The following is an 18,928-nucleotide window of genomic DNA, read 5'->3' on the forward strand; positions in this document are numbered from 1 at the left end:
GCAAAGAGCTGAAGCCTCTGTTAGTTGCTGGGCTGAAGACTGTAAATGCAAGACTCCCTGGGCCTGCTTAACACATGCCCTTGAGGAGCGACTAAGACAGAAGTTCTCCTCCCAGCTTTGCCTTGACCGCAGAGTGCCCTCAAGCACTGCAGCCTCAGTTTCCCATCTGTAAAATGAGAGTTACACAAGATAGAATCGAAGGTCCTTTTTGCCCCAGTGTGAGTTGTTTTGCTCCTCTCAGTGCGTACATTCCTGGGCCCACAAAGATCCCTGTGTTACATACGTGAACTGCTCTCCAGGACACCCATGTAACTGTGTCCTGGGGCACATGAGGAATCAGTGGGCTGTACTGTGTGTATGCGCTCAGTGGGAGGGGAGACCCCAGAACAATATCCTCCCCCATCCCTCCTCAATAGGCGGAAACCACCGGCTCCCTCCCTTTCCTGCCTCCTGTGTGCTGGCAGGACTGAGGACTGAGAAGAGGAAAACTCAGCCCAACAGCCTCCAAGTCTGTCTTCACCACAACCTCCCCCCACCTTGAATGACACCCATTCCCCCCTTCCCCGCCACCCCCTGCCTGTGGAGATCACACTGGGGGCCTAGAGGCCCAGAAGCAGGATCAGTCCTTCCTACCCCTGTCCCCTGCCACCCCTCCCACCCAAGACACCTCATTTCCTTTTCCTCCCCAGCAGCAACACTCACTGACCAGCACAGGCTGAGCAGCCAGACCCAGAGTCACTGACCGCGGGCCTGGCTTGTCCTGGTTGGCCTGGTCAGCCTCCAGAGTATGGTCTGGCTGGGGCCCCCTTTGCTGCTCCCCATCGTCTTCCTGGCTTCTCATGTTGGTAAGTCTCCCCCAGGCCATCCCGCCCCCCAAGGCCCTCATTCTCCCCCCAGTAAACTCTATCATCACTCATCACTTTTGTCCATATTGCAATCAGCTAGAAAGTGGGATCAGGCTAGAAATCACTGCAGCCTGGGGTTGAGGGCCGAGAGGGGAGGGGAGGGGAGGGGAGCGAAGGGGGGGAAATTGACTGTGCTGGATCTTAGGATCAGTGCGGTACAGCAGGGCCTACTAAGTTTTCACCGAGTGCTCCTATGGTCATTGTGTTGTATTCATTTAATTATTCACTTGACAAACATTCGTCAAGAACCAACAGTATTCCAGGAGCTGTGCTAAGTGGTGGGCCATTAGTTGAGAGGCAGGCAGCCTCCAGATCTGCACAGTGAGATAAACCGATGCTGACCTCCTATGGATTAGAACACAGAGGCTGCCTTTGAGTGGTTCACAGTCTGGTGGGGGACACAGGACATGGGGTGAGGGCTAAACACACAGGCATAAGGAGCTCCAGGGTAGCACTTACTCCACCTCGGGCAGTAGATAAAAAGGGGTCATGAAAAACTTCACTAAGACCAGCAGACTTTGTTCTAGACAGCCAGCAACAGATGCAAGTTTCAGAGGCATGGATGTGCCTGGGAGAGAGAGTTCCTAAAGGGAACACAGCAGGAGGGGCAGTGTGTGAGCAGCAAGGGGTCCAAGAGCATGCACTCTATCCTGAGGGCAATAGGGAGCCAAGGGAGGTTGTAGGCTAGAGAGCCACAAGGTCTTAGACAGATGACTATGGAGAATGAGTTGAGAAAGGAGGGGTGTGGCTGTTGGGATGGCCCAGGTGAATGTGGGTGCAGTCTAGGCAAGGGCAGGCTTGGAGATGAGAATGAAGTCAGGAGGCTTTGACGAAAAAGGATTTGCAAAATTTTGTGACTGATTAGAGCAGCCACAATGCTTAAAGGTGTGGACTTTAGAGTCCAACAACCTGGCTCTGCCAGTTACTAACTGTATGACCTTGGGCAAGTACTTCTCTGAGTCTTACTTCCCTGGCTATAAAATTGGGGTAATAACACCCCCCCCCCCCCAAGATTAGGATGATAAAATGAGAGAACATAAGTAAAGTGCCTGGCGTACAACTGACCTCCAATAAACATTAATTATTATGACAACAGGAGTATGCAATGACTCCGAAGTTTGTGTCTCAGGTGGCTGGTGTCATCCGCTGAGTCAGGGAGCACTGAAAAGAAGCAGGTTTGCCCTGGTCAGGTGGCTCAGCTGGTTGGAGGATCATCTCCAATCAAAAGGTTGTGGGTTTGATTCTTGTTGAGGGCACATACCTAGGTTGCAGGTTCCATCCCCAGTTGGGGCATATACTGGGCACATAATGTTTCTCTCACACATCGATGTTTCTCTCCCCCCCATTCCAAAAATCAATAATATATATGTATATCCTCAGTGAGGATTAAAAATATATATATTTACCAAAAAAAAGCAGGTTTGAGGAAAGCTGATGGACAAGCGGCCCAAGCTGAGAGGCTGTCCCAGGGTTATTGACCCAGAGGTGATAACAAAGCCAAGGGAGTGAATGAACTTGCTCAAGGAAGCCTGTAGGGTTATTATCACCCTCCTCTGTGAACGGAAAGTATGAGGATCCCTTGGAAACCAGGTGCTCGGCACATGGCAGGTGGTCATCAAATGCTAGCTTCATTTACTCCCGGTAGACTTTCGAAAAACGTTAATTGATAAGCTAAGAGGCATTTAAACTAATTACTTGGCAGTTCGCAGGCAGGGACAGAGAAGGAAGGGCTCAGAAAGGTGGGGGGTCATGGGGCTGCGGAGTCTCGCAGGGCCAAACGTGGTGAGGCCTGGACTCCAGCTCTGCGTGGCCTGTCCCATGCTCTGCCTTACATCGTATGCCCGGCCACACTGAGTTTGGACATGGCCCTGTCGCGCCGCGGTATTTTTCATTCCCTGTCTCTGCTCAGGCTGTGCCCTCTGCCTAGAATACCCTTTCCTACCACTGACCTCTCCCCTTAGGAGTCTCCTCACCCTTCCGCGTCATCCTGCTCAGCTTTAAGGCCCTCCGGGGGGTCTCCATCTCCCAAAAGGCCTCTCTCCGTCCCCCGCGCTGGGTCAGGCCCGCGCCCTCCGTGCTCCCCGCAAGGAGCCCTGCCCCTGACAGGAGGGTCCAGGTCCGTCGTCCAGCGAGGCCGGGCCTACGGCAGGCGACGCCCCAGGGACGCCGTGCCTGCGCCGCGCAGCGCCTGCCTGGCCTACCCTCGGCCTCTGGCTTTTCGGGGGCCCACGGCCCTCTTCCTTCCTGCCCCGCAGCCACCTAGCCGCAGACCTCGGCCTCTCGGCCTTAAACCCCAGCGAGCAAACATGTCTCGGTTTCTGGCGTGGCGGGGCAGGGGCCCTGCGAGGCCCCGCTCCCCTCGGCTCTGGCGGCCCGGCCTCGCAGTGGGGGCAGGGGAGCCGCTCCCTTGGCAGAGCGGTTTAGGGGACAGGTGGGGGGGCTGGCAGGGTGGAAAGGAAGCGGAGACAGGGGGCGTCCGTCATTCTTTCCGAAGCCGCGCCGCAAAGGGAAGCCATCTGGCCGGGGGGAGGGCGCCGGAGAAGGGGCGTCGCGTTTGTTTTGCTCTTTCGGGACGCAGGGGCCTGAGGAAGAGGGGTCGGCACGCCCGCCCCGGAAGGGGCAGGAAGGGACGGAACGGAGAGGCCGCTGCGGTGCGGACCCTGGGGGGGGACCCCGAGACCTGAGGACTGCGCCCCCGCAGGCGCGGCGGTGGACCTGACGCTGCTGGCGGACCTGCGCCGCCCGGAGCCGCAGCGCTTCTACCTGACGTGCGTGTCCGGGGAGGCGGGCGCGGGCCGGGGCGCGGCCGCCTGGGGCCAGGCGCTGCAGCTGGAGAAGGACGACCGCATCGTGCGCACGCCCCCGCCCTGGCCGCCGCGCCAGCTGGCGCTCAACGGCTCGCGGCGCGTGACGCTGCGCGGCTTCGCGCGGCCCGCGGACCTGGTGGGCGTCTTCTCCTGCGCGGGCGGCGCGGGCGCGCGGCGCGCCAGCGTCCTCTACGTGCACAACAGCCCCGGAGGTGAGCGCCCGGCGGGGGGGCGGGGGGGGCGGGGCTGCCCGTGACCTCTGACCGCGCCCTCCGCCCGCAGCCCAGCTGCTCCCCGACAAAGTCACGCACACGGTGAACAAGGGCGACACGGCTGTGCTTTCGGCGCGGGTGCTCAAGGAGAAGCAGATGGACGTGATCTGGAAGAGCAACGGTGAGGGGAGCCTTTGAGCTGGTTGGGCAGGTAAACCCACAGATCCGACGCCCAACCCCTCCACGGCCGTGGGCATCCCCAGCTTTGGCCCCTTACATACCTGTCATTCCCATACACCTGTTACACACACACCCCCTTAGTCCAGGGTTTCCTCTGTCCCGGACTAAGTCCATGGAAGCACCCGCATCCATCCATAGCTCCGAGCGGCCCTCCTCCTGCACCCAGAGGACCAGTGGCACCGTGGTCACCTACCTACCACCCTGTCACCCCCAATTAGCACTGTGTTAAACCTTCACCTTTGACTCTCCCCAGGGAGCTAGCAGGTGCATTGCCCACATGGCGGGAGCAGCAGTCCCCCTGGGGAAGAAGAGAACTGGAACCAAGTCCCAGCGCAGGCAGGGAAAGTCTAGATCAGTCCAGGTGTGCTGGGGCCTGGCCAGACCTGGGGAGCTCAGCCACCCCATGGGAGGAAGCTGTTCTCCTCTGTGGTCCCAGACATTCCTGCCTCAGCCCTCAGACCTGCGGCCCTTTGGCTGCCTTTTGGGTCCCTGGGCTCCTGAGGGAGGAGGACTCTTCCCTTGGGCCAAAGGGGCTTGTCTCCTGAGCTCCAAGCCCTCTGAAGTGATGTGGAGAGTCAGGTAGACCTGGGCTCCCTAGAGTCTCCATTCAGCCCTGAGCAAAGAGCCAAGCAGGACATGGGGCAGGCACAGGGACAATCGTCTAATATCACTGTCTGCAGGTCCTGAAGGGAGACCTGGGAGAAATCCCAGAGTAGGTGACAACCAAACTGTGCCCCAAAGAAGGAATGAGAATTAGACAAAGGAGGGACAGCAAAGGCAGGAAGAGAAACCAGCAGTTCAGGAATCCAGGAACATTAGGTGTCAGGCAGGCTGTGGAGAGGTAGGGGCTAGAGAGCAGCTGTGCAGCGGCCAAAGGGCGAAGATGAAATGATGTGCTAGGGAGTTAGTTGGATGTGGTCCTGAGGGCAGTGGAGAGCTACTGAAAAGGTGAAGCCGGGAGCTGCAGAGGAGTCTGCGGCAGGAAAAAACACACTGGCTGCTGAGTAGAGGGTGGATGGGGAGGGGGGAGACTGGAAGTAGAGAGACCAACCACTTAGGAGGTGGGGACCAGGGTGGCGGGTGGCAGTGGGCCTGGAGAGAAGACGATGCTGTAGGAGATGAGCAGAGCAGACTGAGCAGGACCTGTGATTTACTGAGCAGCTGGTGGGTTGTGGAGAGAGGATGCTTCCCATCTTCCTGGTTTGGGTACAAACGCTCACTGGTGCTTTCCCCCAGGTCGGATCACAGTGCATGATGCACATCGATGTGACCTGGGCAGAGATGAGCAGAGGGAGGGGACACCAGCTCTCACATGGTGCTGAGGCCCCTGACCTGCTTATGCCCCCAGGATCCTACTTCAATACCCTGGACTGGCACGAGGCCCAGAATGGGCGGTTCCTGCTGCAGCTCCCAAACGCACAGCCCCAAATGAGCGGCATCTACAGTGCCACCTACCTGGAAGCCAGCCCCCTGGACAGCGCCTTCTTTCGGCTCATCGTGAGAGGTTAGAGGCAGAGAGCAGAGGTGGTGGGTGGTGTGGGAGGTTGGGAGCCCTGTGAGTACTTCCTGTGGGTCCCCAGGGCTGCCCCACTCCTGGGCAGCAGTGGTCAGGTGGGTGAGGGTCATCCGCTGAAAGCCCATTCCTCCAGGCTGTGGGGCAGGGCGCTGGGGACCAGGCTGTACCAAGGAATGCCCAGGCTGCCTACATGGAGGTGTCTGCCATGACCAGGATGGCGAGTGTGTGTGCCCCCCTGGATTCACCGGTACCCGCTGTGAGAAGGGTAAGGAGGAGGGGAAGCTAGGGCCTAGGCAGGAGAGGATGCCTGGCTAGGGGAAGGCCCTTGAACCATGGGGATCGAGAAACCATCTTTAAAAATGAGAGTGCCAGGTAGGTCCGGACCTTGGGACCCAACAGAGGCCCCTACACCACATGCCCTCTTTCCAGCCTGCAGAGAGGGCCATTTTGGGCAGAGCTGCCAGGAGCAGTGCCCAAGTACGTCAGGCTGCCGGGGCCTCACCTTCTGCCTCCCAGACCCTTATGGCTGTTCCTGTGGCTCTGGCTGGAGAGGAAGCCAGTGCCAAGATGGTATGCACTAACCTACCCTCCATGGTCCCTGACCCAGAGAGCTGGCCACAGGCTTGACCTGGACCCTTAACTCTGGCCCTGACTTGCATGCCAGGCCTTCCACAGTACCCTGCTCACCTGACCAGTGCCCTCTCCACCCTGCCTGTTATTACCCAGTCCCCAGTGTGCCTGTGTTGCCCCCTGGCCTGTGCCCCTCTAACCACACCCCTTCTGTTCCCAGCCTGTGCCCCTGGTCATTTTGGGGCTGACTGCAGCCTCCAGTGCCAGTGTCAGAATGGCGGCACTTGTGACCGCTTCAGCGGCTGTGTCTGCCCGTCCGGGTGGCATGGAGTGCACTGTGAGAAGTCAGGTATGAACACAGGGGTCTCAGATCCTTCAAGACAAGCCAACTTTCACCAGACACATCTCCCTCTTAATGCTCTAAGTCCTGCCCTAAGGGAGCTCATGGTCTGGAAGGAGTTCTCACCACCCAGCCTATACTATCCGTACAGAGGTGAGCAGCAGCCCAGAGTGGGTGGTAGCCCAGAGGAGGCCCTGACCAGTCTGAGGCGGTCAGAGAGGGCTTCTCAGAAGAGGCGAGATCTGAGATGAAATATGAAGGACAGAAAGAGATGGCGGGGAAAAGACATGGGCAAAGGCTCGGGTATGAGACAGTAGAGTAAGGGGAGGCTGGGGAGTGGTCAGGAGAGGTCACATCTTGAGGACTTTGAGTGGCAGGCCAAATGGCTTGCGCTTAATATTATAGGGACAGGAAGGAATTGTTGAAGAGGCACAAGGTAGGCAGAGTTGTTTGAGAAAGGACCCGGGCTGCCGGTAAAGAGTGAAATGGGAAGCCCCAGGTGGTCTTTGGCAAGGCCCAGGAACAAATGAGGCCTGAACTGGTGTTCTGGCCACGAGGCTGAGGCTGTGAGGGCCCCGGTTTCGGTACGAAAGGATCTTAGGAGGTGAGGGGTGCAGGAGTTAGACTCTGTGGCTGATCAGGGGTGGGGCATGAGGGCCTCAGAGGCCTCACATTGGACTTTGCTGGCCTTCAGGCTTGAGTGACTGGGCAGATGGCAATGCCTCCACTGAGGTGCATGACACAGGACAAAGGGCACTTTGGTGGTCATGTGTCTGCCCCCGTGATGGCTCTAGAATGAGTGTCCTTTCTCTCCCCAGACCGGATCCCCCAGATCCTAGATGTGGCCTCAGAACTGGAGTTCAACGTGGGGACGATGCCCCGTATCAACTGTGCAGCTGCTGGGAACCCCTTCCCAGTACCGGGCAACATGGAGCTCCACAAGCCGGATGGCACTGTCCTCCTGGTCAGCCCTATGAGCCCAACCCAGGTTCCCCTGACCACCCACTTCATAGTTGGTCCCTCAGGGCTTTCTGCAAGCTTTACCCATGGCTCAAATGGGGTGTAGATGATTGTTGAGGGGTTGCCTCCTGTCCTCTGTCCCCTCATCAGTCTAGACAGACGTGCATCTGCCACATGGATATACATTGTCTTTGGTTTGTCCCTTACCCCTGTCCCTCTTAGTCTACCAAGGCCATTGTGGAGCCAGATAGGACTACAGCCGAGTTTGAGGTGCCACGTTTGGCTCTTGGGGACAGTGGGCTCTGGGAATGCCGTGTGTCCACGTCTGGTGGTCAAGACAGCCGGAGCTTCAAGGTCAATGTCAAAGGTCAGTGAAATCCATGGAGGATGGGCAGCAGGCAGAGTAGGCACTAGCCAATGCTGCTCAGACTGGGAATCATAGCAGGAAGAGCAAGTCTAAGGTCACAGCCCAGCACCAGGCAAAGAAGAAGGCATATGGTCCACCAGAGGTCTGGGCTGGGCAGTGTCAGGGTGGGGGCACCACTCAGTCCCACCTGGAAAGGACATTGGTGCCCAAGAAACGGGACACCCTGTGGCCTCACCCAGCCTCCTGTCTGGCTGTGCCTGTCCTCTCCACCTTCCACAGACACACACAGTGGCCTTTAGCTCTGCCTCTGGATGCTACTTCCCCCCCCCGACCCACGCATCAGGGCACTCAGTGCCAGGACAGGGTGACGTGCTCAACTTCCCAGAGGTGAAATGAGGAGGGAGCTGCCAGTGCCTAGGACTGCTCGGAACAGAGCATGCCCACCTGGTCTAGGTGTCCCTTTACCTTCTCCAGCACCGGGAGCCTTGGCCATGCACAGCCCCTGCCACCTCTTGGTTCCTCTGTCCCTCTGCTGCCCGCACTCCCTCCCCCACGTAAGCCCAGGCTTCCCTCTCATTCCTCTTTCTCCCTCTTCCCACCTGCTCACATCCTCCCCCCACCGCTCAGCACCCCCCCAACCCCCCCCCCAGGAAATATCAGGTGGCCCCAGGGCTCCACCTCCAGCCTTTCTCTTCTCACCCTCCCCATGCTTTGGACCCAGATGACCTGGGTTCTAATCCTCACTCTACAAATTCCTAGCGTCATCACCTTAAGCAGGTTACTTAGCCCTCATAGCTTGTCTCTCTGTAAAATGAAGATATCAGTGCTCACTTGATAGGGTTGCTATGAAGAGTAAATTAGATGATGCACTTAAACGTGTATCATAGTGCTAGATCCTCGTGCCGATGCTGCCCGGGGCAGAACTCTGTCCTCCTTGGGCCCTGGCCACTCTTGTCATCTGTTGAAGTTGGTCTTCCCAGTCTACGTCCAAACCAAGACCCAAGGGTCTTTGTCAGCCAGAACACAGAGTCCTCGGGTCTTTGTCAGCCAGAACACAGAGTCCTCTCGCATTTCCAAGGACTGGGGGGGGGGGGGGGGACTTTCTGGGCTATGCCTTACTCTGAGTCTCTTGGCAGTGCCCCCGGTGCCCCTGACTGCTCCTGGGCTCCTGGCCAAGCAGAGCCGCCAGCTTGTGGTGTCCCCGCTGGTCTCTTACTCTGGGGATGGACCCATTACCTCTGTCCGCCTGCACTACCAGCCCCAGGACAGCACCATGGCCTGGTCTGCCATTGTGGGTGAGTGGGGAGAGAGCTGGGGTGCGACAGGGGTGTTGGGTAATAATGAGGAGAGCCCGGCTGGGCATGGCTCAGCAGTTGAGCGTCGACCTGGGATCCAGGTGATCCGGGTTCGATTCCCAGTCAGGGCACATGCCCGGGTTGTGGACTCAATCAATGACTCCCTCATCATTGATGTTTCTATCTCTCTCTTTTCCTCTCCTTTCCTCTCTCTGAAATCAATAAAGATATTTAAAAATATAATAATAATAATGAGGAGAGAATAGAGGGGAGGGAGAGTGGAATAAGGGCAAGAGAGGGCTGAAGGGAGAATGGTTGCTTCTGGAAAAGACTGAACGATGTATATTGCTGCACCCCACCCTCAGTGGACCCCAGTGAGAATGTCACGTTAATGAACCTGAGGCCGAAGACAGGATACAAAGTCCGAGTACAGCTGAGCCGACCAGGGGAAGGAGGGGAGGGGGCCTGGGGGCCTCCCACCCTCATGACCACAGACTGTCCTGGTGAGAGGCCAAGAGTCATCCTTTCCTGTCCCCCAGGGGTTACTGTCCTGTGCACTCAGGGGTTGTCAATCTTATCCACCCCACGGGCCCCTGCCTTTCCACTGGAGGTTGTCCCACCCTGTCCCCTGAGGATCACTGTACCGTTCTAACCCCTCACCTCTGGCCCCAGAGCCCTTGTTGCAGCCATGGCTGGAGAGCTGGCATGTGGAGGGCCCTGACCGGTTGCGAGTGAGCTGGTCCTTACCCTCGGTGCCTGGGCCACTGGTGGGCGATGGTTTCCTGCTGCGCCTGTGGGACGGGGCACGGGGACAGGAACGGCGGGAGAATGTCTCATCCCCCCATGCCCGCACCGCCCTCCTGACTGGACTCACGCCTGGCATCCATTACCAGCTGGATGTGCGGCTCTACCACTGCACCCTCCTGGGCCCTGCCTCGCCTCCCGCACGCGTGTTTCTGCCCCTCAGCGGTATGCTCAGGAAGGGGGGAAGTGCTCAGAATGAGGGGAGGACAGGAAACAGGGGACACATGAGACCCAAAAGGACACGAGAGGTTACAGGAGACTGGATGGATGTGGAGAAAACCCAGGGCACATGGAAAACATGGGCATAGGAGGACCTACAACTTCAGGCAGACATGGGCACAGGGAAGACATGGGACAGGGCAACACAGGGCATGGGGAGGGCACAAGGAAGACCTAGGACACTGGGAGGATCTGGAACACCAGGAGGACTTGGGATATAAGGAGAATAGGGGGAAGCTGAAGCTTCAAGGGTGAAGAAGACCATAGGGAGAGGAGGAGGGAAAGAGGAGTTTGGCAGGGTAGCTCCCTTTCTGGGGTCCCAGAGGGGACACCACTAGAGTGGATGATCTGTCTGACCCCACAGCTCCATAACTTGGTTCTGTCTGAGCCCTGCCTTTCCATCCCCATCTCTTCAGGGCCCCCAGCCCCCCGACACCTCCATGCTCAGGCCCTCTCGGACTCTGAGATCCAGCTGACGTGGCAGCGCCCAGAGGCTCCGGCTGGGCCTATATCCAAGTATATCGTGGAGGTGCAGGTAGCTGGGGGCTCAGGAGACCCACTGTGGATGGATGTGGACAGGCCCGAGGAGACAAGCACCATCGTCCACGGCCTCAATGCCAGCACACGCTACCTCTTCCGTGTGCGGGCCAGTGTCCAGGGGCCTGGTGATTGGAGCAATATGGTAGAAGAGTCTACCCTGGGCAACGGTGAGAGAGCAGGGCCCTTGGGGACTCCTGGACCCTGGGGTCAGTCTCAGTAATCCCTCCCTTCACATGATCCCCTGCCTTGGAGCTAGGGCATCCCAGGCCCCTCCCAACAAGTGACATGAGTCCTGGTACTGGGGACCTTGGCCCTTCCCTTCTTATGACCTGCTATCCTAGTGCTGGGAAAATCCTGTCGCTCTAGTTGCCCATTGTCCCTAGGCCTGACATCCCTGATCCATCCCTGGGACTGGGATCTCTGACCTCTCCCTCTGTGTGACCCCACAGAGTGGCCTCTGGGTTTCCTGACCCAGATGTCTCTATGATCTGTCTTATTGTGTCCAGGGCTACAGAGCGAGGGCCCAGTCCAAGAGATCCGGGCAGCTAAAGAGGGCCTAGATCAACAGCTGATCCTGGCTGTGGTGGGCTCCATGTCCGCCACCTGCCTTACCATCCTAGCAGCTCTCTTAACCCTGGTGTGCATCCGCAGAAGCTGCCTGCACCGCAGACGCACCTTCACCTACCAGTCAGGATCGGTCAGTCACCTACCTGGACCAGCCCCGGGGCACATGCATGCAGACCCTATGTATATATGTTTGTGGGTGTGTGTGTGCATGTTTGTCACAGGTATAAAACTACACCTAATGACACTCAAGGGCATAAAATACAGTTTTCTTTATTTCTCTAAAACTAAACTCAGTTTATGAGCCCATTGCTATTAGTAGTGAAATATTTCATATTCCTAGTTTAAAATAACTCGGTTGTGTCTGTTTCACTATGATCAATTCAGGATCTCCCCCTTCTCTATGGAGGTGATCTAAGCCTACACAGCATGGTGATATCATGGAGGGGCACGGGGCTTCATGCTCGCCTCTGTCCTGGCAGGCCCTCCCCAAATTGGGGGCTGACTTCCATCTGCATACAGCTGTGGCTGATGGTCTCAGCCCTTCTCTGGCCTCCTGCCTACAGGCTACTCATTCTGCGAGCTACTCATCCCATCCTCCATCTTTGCAAATCCCAGGACTTCCTTGGAGAGACTTAAGGACTCTGCGGTGCTTCCCTGTACCTTGCGGAGGAAAACATAGCCTATGCCCCTCAGACACATTGCTACAACCCCTTATATAGCCGTTTCTACCACCCTAGAGTTGTGCTGGGCCTGCAGCCTCACCCATAGCTCCTTGAGAAAGGAAACACAAGCCTCCACTCTTCCTGGCTTCCCTGCAAACCTGCGTTTTCTGTACTTCTGTCATCCTTAGGTGTGAGGGCAGGGTGCTGGTTCATCTTTCTGCACCCAGGGTCACTTCATCTTGTCACCTCCCATTTCTCACCTCCCCCCACCTGTCTCTCCCACCCCCTGGTCCTCTGAGACCTGCACTACTTTTGCAACTTATGACCTGAACTCTGCCCTTGGTCCTCCATGCCTGGGCTCTTGATTTTTACAACCAAGCTTTGGCATTTCAAAAAAAGACCCTCTTCTCTCTCAAGGGCTGATCCTTGTGATAGAAAGCCTAGTGTCCAAAGCTATTGTCTCTGCCATGCCTTTAAAAACTCCTTTCAGAGATTCAATTGGCGTCTTTGTTCGGGCTGCGTGGGTCCTCCCTCTGCTGCCAGTGTGCACAGAAAGCTGCCACTGCTATGGTGGGGGAGGGTAATGGGTACAAATGTTGGGAAAAGGAGGAGGGAAAGCAGCCTTTAATATATATATATATATGTACATATATATATACACACACACACACATATATATATATACATATGTATATATATATATATTTGCTGATATATATAAAGATATACCTCTGCGACATGTGCCTGCATGTGGGTGTGTGCCAAGTGTGTGTGCACATGTATATCCCCGTGAGCACCCCCATGTATGCATGCCTCTGTCCCTCTGCTTGTGCTCCTCCATGTGCACATGTCCATGTGGACCTCTACATGGATGCGCCTGCATGGGGTACCATGGCTAGAACATGCATGTGCACCCTGGTGTGTGCCTTCAGCTGTCCGTGTCTCATGCAAATCAATGTGACCAACTCATCCTCATCAAACTGGGCTCACTTAGGAAGCCTCACCATCCTGGCTGTCTTAGCACCTCTTCCAGTTCTCATATTAGCAGCTAACCTTGTCCTGTTCTACTATTTCTTTTTTCTTCTGTCAACCTTGCCCAGGTGGCCAGCCCTTACTCAGTTTCGAGGAATGGACATTCCTCTTTGTTATGGTCTTTCTATCTTTAGGCCCCAGGGTGGTTTTAGAGCTATGGGTAAATGCCAAGTGGGTAGACGGTGGTAACTCCGCTTCTGCTATTTTGGAGAAGTCCCTCCACTGGCTCTCAGCAGCTCAGAGCTTAGCATGTAGTAGGTGCTCAATAAATGAACCCTAGCCCTGGCCATTGTGGCTCTGTTGGTTAGGCATTGTCCCAAGCACCAAAGGCTTGCCTGTTTGATTCCCAGTCAGGGCACATGCCTGGGTTGTGGGCTCCATCCCTGGCAGGGGGAGTGCAGGAGGCAGCCAATCGATGTTTCAATCTCACATCTATGTTTCTCTCTCTTCCTTCTCTCTCTAAAAATCAATTTTTTTAAAAAAATTAAAATAACTAAATGAACCCTAGCCCACTGCCCAAGGCAGGAATCCTCTCCAGGGCATCCCTGGTGACCAAAAAAAAAAAAAAAAAGCCTGGTGGTGGGGTCAGCTCCCTGCTTCCCATCACAATTCATTCCAATTCCTTTCTATTTTAAATGTTAGAAATATCATCCTCTCATTGACTCAGATTGTGGCTCCTAGGGACATTACGCATTCCTTGTTTTTCCGTACACCTGACCCCCAGCCTACAGCCTCTCTCCCTGGACATCTGTCTACCCAGTGGCCCACCCATGGCCCATCTCCTATGATTCTGCCTCAGTATGTGTCCTCTGCTGTGTGTGTGTCCCTGGCTGACCACCGGGATGCCTTCTGTCTGAGTCTCCATTTGTCTGATCACTCTTTGCCTATCTGTGCCTCTTACTGACCCCATGTCTCTTACATGGACGGTCTGCCCACCTGTCCCATCCTGTGAAGGGCGAGGAGACCATCTTGCAGTTCAGCTCAGGCACGTTGACGCTGACCCGGCGACCAAAACCACAGCCCGAGCCTCTGAGTTACCCAGTGCTGGAGTGGGAGGACATCACCTTCGAGGACCTCATCGGGGAAGGGAACTTTGGCCAGGTCATCCGGGCCATGATCAAGAAGGACGGGCTCAAGATGAATGCAGCCATCAAGATGCTGAAAGGTCTGCTGGGAGTGACCTTTGACCCCAGGCCTGACCCTCTCCTTTGTCCCACAGATCCCAGGCCCCACCTGGCTACCCCCAGTAACTGACCTCAGCCCTTACCAGCTCATGCCCTTTCTCCAGAATTGTTTCTGGAGCAAAAGTGATACTGGATTCTTCATGCAGAATATGCCTCTGAAAATGACCATCGTGACTTTGCGGGAGAACTGGAAGTTCTGTGCAAACTGGGGCATCACCCCAATATCATCAACCTCTTAGGAGCCTGTGAGAACCGAGGTGAGCCCCCAACCGGTCACCTACCCCTTCTTCGGAATCCCCATCACCAGCCATGTCCTCCTCCACATCGGTACCTCTTCGGGCGCTCCCGGTCACCTAAACATCACTACTCGTTCTCTCGTGCTTTAGGCTCTGTCTCCGGGTGCCTGCTGCCGCCAGGCTGCCTGTACCTAACCTACCTCCGTGCATCTCCCCACCTGCCAGGTTACTTGTATATTGCTATTGAATACGCCCCCTATGGGAACCTGCTAGATTTTCTGCGGAAAAGCCGCGTTCTGGAAACAGACCCAGTTTTTGCCCGAGAACATGGAACAGCCTCCACCCTCAGCTCCCGGCAGCTGCTGCGCTTTGCCAGCGATGCCGCCAACGGCATGCAGTACCTGAGTGAGAAGCAGGTGTGCGCGGGTGGGAGGGCAGGGCGGGGGCGCGCCGGGGGGCCTCGGCAGAGAGAAAGCAGCCCTCTGATGGGATGTGGGATTGAGGAATCCAGAGAACATGGCCCCAGGGTGCTGGCCTGGGCGAGTGGGTGAGAGGACAGGACGAGAAGTTTGAAACAGTTGAGAAACATCTTGGTGGAGGTGTCACCCCACAGGAGGTGACGCTAATGGTGAGGGAGGGGGTGAGACTCACCAGGAGAAGGTCAAAGAGGAGCAGAGAGTGGAGGCTGGAACCCAAGTCTAAGGCTACTCTGCCTGAATGAAGGGAGAGAGGGACAGCAGTAGTAGGGCAACATGAGTCTGAGGGAAGGCACTTTGAAGGCAGTAAAGTTTTGCATCTTTGAAAGCAGAGGGGTGCAGCTCAGAGGGAGGAGTGGATGGCTAGAGGTCTCTGAGGAAGGTGGAAGGTCGAGTGGAGAGCACTTGGAACTCAAGGGAAAGCGTCAGTTTGGGCAAGAGAAGGGCCTTCCGCACTCTCGTCAATTAAGGGAGAGGAGAGGTTGGGAAAGAGGAAGGTAGGGAGCATGTGAAGAGGGGGAGGTGCAATAAGGTCACCAGGGGAAAGCCCACCATTGCCCTAGCAAGAGGGTTACAACTGAGCTTGGCCATGGCCATATCACAGAAAGAAGGGATGACAGCAGCCAGCACTGTGATTTTTCTCAGGCAGGAGTCGCTGTTCCAGGAGGAGGCCCGGGTGGGTGGGAAGAAGAGTAAAGGGCTGCTAAAGAATTGAGGGCGGCCATGCAAACTGGCTGTGGGATCAGACCCCTCACTGGCTCAGGAGTCCCAGGCTCCCCCATCCCCAGTCTTCCCTGACTTCTGACTGTGCCTGCAGTTCATCCACAGGGACCTGGCTGCCCGAAATGTGCTGGTCGGGGAGAACCTGGCCTCCAAGATTGCCGACTTTGGCCTTTCCCGAGGGGAAGAGGTCTATGTGAAGAAGACAATGGTAAGTTTCAGTCCTCCCTGCTCCCCAGAGCCCTCTAAACAGGCCCTTCCTCCTCACCTAACCCCTCAAACCCACTCTCTCCCAGGGGCGTCTCCCTGTGCGCTGGATGGCCATTGAGTCCCTGAACTACAGTGTCTACACCACCAAGAGTGATGTGTGAGTGTGGAGCAAGAAGGGGTAGGAGGGCTTGGTCTCCAAAGGATGCACACAGACATGCCTGGACACATCTTAGACATGTGTCAGGTAGCCCAAGGCATGGCTTAGATGTCCCTAGGGTGTGTTCCAGGTGTGGCACAAGTGTGATGCAGGTGTATCTTGGGTATACCTTGGTGATGCCCAGCATCTTAGTCAGAAGGTAGGGGAGCTAGCTGGAAGGACGTTTCGTCTTAGAAGGTGTTTCAGGGGTAGAATTAGGGTAGGGGTAGTTTAGAGCAGTTTGTCTGAGAGACTGGGGGATGCCTTAAAGAGGTTTGGGGATGCAGCTCAGGAATGCTCTCACCTTCCTCTCTAAAGGATAGTGTCATCCCCATATGAGGACCTAACCAGAACATGACCCCTAAGACTCCTTCTCTGTGCTCCCCATCCTCAGACAACCTTCTTGGTACACCCCTCCCCCTCTCTGGGAAACCTAGCCTGCCCTACCCTCCAGCCCTGGCTCTGCCTATTTGTTCCAAGCCCTGGCCTACCCTGCTCACTGTCAACCACACTGACCACCCCTCTGACTATCACTTGCCTACTTCCGTCTTTTGCTCCCAAACCTCCTGGATGCCCTCCCCCCAGGAGAACTCCTATCCTGGCCTCTCCTGACTCTCACATGCGTGGAGGTTGTTACACTATAAGAACCAGAACCATTTAAGAGCAAGGGCCTTGGAATCAGATTGCCAGGGTTTGAATCCCAGTTCTGTTACTTACTAGCCATGTGACCTTGGGCAGATAGCTAGCCTCTCATTGCCTCAGTGTCTCCATTGACAAAATGGGGATGACAGTAACTATGTGTGAGGGTTAGATGTATTAAATGATTGGTGCCTGGCCCACAGTAAATGTACGATAAAAATGTTGGCTATGATTACATTGAGCCTGGGAGGAACCATGAAGAAGGTTCAATGGAGCAGAGACCACAGCTGGCCAAGGCCAGATACTGAGAGAATAGACACATGCAGGGGCTGGGCTGGGCTGCAGACCTGGGGTAGGTGGACACTAAAATGCTGGCCGTGAGCCAAAAGGTAACTAAGTGCATCCTCATTTCAGCTGGTCCTTTGGGGTCCTCCTCTGGGAGATTGTGAGCCTTGGTGAGTCCCACATTCCCACTCCCCAGGGTGCCCCCACCTTACCCTTCGGGGGTGCTGGGCTGAGGGAGCTCTGTTCCCTCCTGCAGGGGGCACACCCTACTGTGGTATGACCTGTGCTGAGCTCTATGAGAAGCTGCCTCAGGGCTACCGCATGGAGCAGCCTCGGAACTGTGATGATGAAGTGTGAGTTGCCTCAGCCTTGAGCCCTGGGACCCCATCAGCCCAGCTGGCCCGACCCCTCATCTCAGCAATGCCCCATCTGCAGGTACGAGCTGATGCGTCAGTGCTGGCGAGACCGTCCGTACGAGCGACCCCCCTTTGCCCAGATTGCGCTGCAGCTGGGCCGAATGCTGGAAGCCAGGAAGGTGAGGAGACTGGGGGTGAGGAGGACTGCTGCTCACCCTGCATAGGAGCCAGCATCAGCCGCTGGGGCCCTGTCCTTACCACTAGTTGCCACCACAGCTAGGCCAGGCCTCAGGATGCAGCCCCCCTTTCCAACTCTCAATAGGTTGGATATTAGGTCCTTCTGAACTTTTCCATGGCCATTGCTAGCCTCAGCAGCAAATCCCTCTCCAGGTCCCAGGTCCCAGACTGCTTGCCTGTCCTCTGCTGGAGGCATCAACCCATTCTCATCTAGGACACCTCTCCTCACTTATCACAGAGCCAGAGTGCAATGCATGAGTGGTCAGCTAACAATATAGGTGGATGGATGGATGGATGGATGGAACAAGAACTGAATGAATGAAGAGAATTCGTGGATGGATGATATAGTCACATGATATAAACATATGAATAAACACATAATTAAACAACTGAATCTAATAGCCAAGTGAATAAACGAATTATCAAATAAACAAATGAAGAAATATATAAAAATAAATGTATACATTTGTAAATGCAAAGAGTTCTTCATATGAATTAATGGCTAAATATCTATAGGAATTAGTAAAGTATCTTAAGAATTAAGGAATGATCAAATAAATAACCATATAAATGGGTAAATTGCCAAAAATAGCTTTATAAATGAATAAGTGAATGAATGCGTGAATGAGCAAACAATCCACTGGATGAGTGCATGAAAAAGCTCCTAACAATTGTGTCAAGGGCCTCTCACCCGAGCCTCCAACTATGGTGTAATGCCCCGCTGCTCTGCGCTGGTGAGGGCTGCCCTTGGCGGTGGGGCCATCCTGAGTTTCCAGCACAAACCAGCGTCTTTTCAGATACCCCAACCACATGGGAGTCAGGGACCTCCAGCCAGAGCTGCCCCCCTCCCCGGCCCCCACTAAAGCTTGCTCTGCTCCCCAGGCCTATGTGAACATGTCGCTGTTCGAGAACTTCACTTACGCTGGCATCGACGCCACAGCTGAGGAGGCTTGAGCCACCGCCCGGGCAGAACCCGGCTCTGCTGGCCAGAGCAAACCCCGCTCTCCAACCTATGACTTCTGACCCTTGTGGCCTCTGACCTGAGCTGCCTCAAGGATTTTTTTTTTAACTTAAGGAAGAAACGAGGGGATCGAGGGAAGGGGTGGGCTTAGGGGAATTGGGTCCTCACCCTTTGAAGTTGCCCCCCTGCCTTCTGCATGACTCTTCAGCTACCTTCACACCCTTTCTTCTCGTTAACCTGCCCCACATGTCTTCTCCTCTTCTCCTCCCCACGCTCAAACCCCTACTCCGCCCCTCCACCGAGCCAGCACTCATACCGCTAACACGCCCTGTTCAGCTACTCCCCACTCCCGGCCTTGTAATCAGGAAAAATAAATGCTCTGAGAAGCTCCA

The 18,928-nt window shown here is 55.7% G+C and overlaps 1 protein-coding gene across 2 annotated transcripts; it reads left to right on the plus strand.

Moving 5' to 3' along the window:
* The first annotated feature begins 468 nt into the window (after window positions 1-468).
* On the plus strand, window positions 469-18,928 carry TIE1 (tyrosine kinase with immunoglobulin like and EGF like domains 1). Of its 2 annotated transcripts, XM_081143861.1 has the most exons (23): window positions 469-845; window positions 3,607-3,924; window positions 3,995-4,105; window positions 5,513-5,668; window positions 5,814-5,945; window positions 6,110-6,250; window positions 6,471-6,599; window positions 7,409-7,554; window positions 7,773-7,917; window positions 9,054-9,212; window positions 9,578-9,715; window positions 9,885-10,181; window positions 10,652-10,942; window positions 11,282-11,472; window positions 13,991-14,201; window positions 14,367-14,477; window positions 14,682-14,872; window positions 15,750-15,863; window positions 15,949-16,019; window positions 17,112-17,152; window positions 17,239-17,335; window positions 17,418-17,517; window positions 18,458-18,928. In XM_081143861.1, the coding sequence occupies exons 1-23, from the start codon at window positions 788-790 to the stop codon at window positions 18,527-18,529; spliced, it is 3,420 nt and encodes a 1,139-aa protein (XP_080999987.1). In that variant the 5' UTR covers window positions 469-787; the 3' UTR covers window positions 18,530-18,928. The 2 variants fall into 2 exon arrangements, with proteins under 2 accessions (XP_080999987.1, XP_080999988.1); XM_081143862.1 differs by lacking the exon at window positions 9,578-9,715 and having other exon boundaries at window positions 696-845.

This window comes from Miniopterus schreibersii (genome assembly GCF_964146895.1).
Source record: "Miniopterus schreibersii genome assembly, chromosome: 8".
NCBI classification, from domain to species: Eukaryota; Metazoa; Chordata; class Mammalia; order Chiroptera; family Miniopteridae; genus Miniopterus; species Miniopterus schreibersii.

Excerpts from the sequence above, each read along its gene's own strand:
- TIE1 (XM_081143861.1), top strand. The coding sequence starts at position 788 with ATGGTCTGGCTGGGGCCCCCTTTGCTGCTCCCCATCGTCTTCCTGGCT. Across the intron at positions 7,918-9,053 it reads CTTCAAGGTCAATGTCAAAG|TGCCCCCGGTGCCCCTGACT; the intron begins GTCAGTGAAATC and ends GTCTCTTGGCAG. Across the intron at positions 9,213-9,577 it reads GGCCTGGTCTGCCATTGTGG|TGGACCCCAGTGAGAATGTC; the intron begins GTGAGTGGGGAG and ends CCCCACCCTCAG.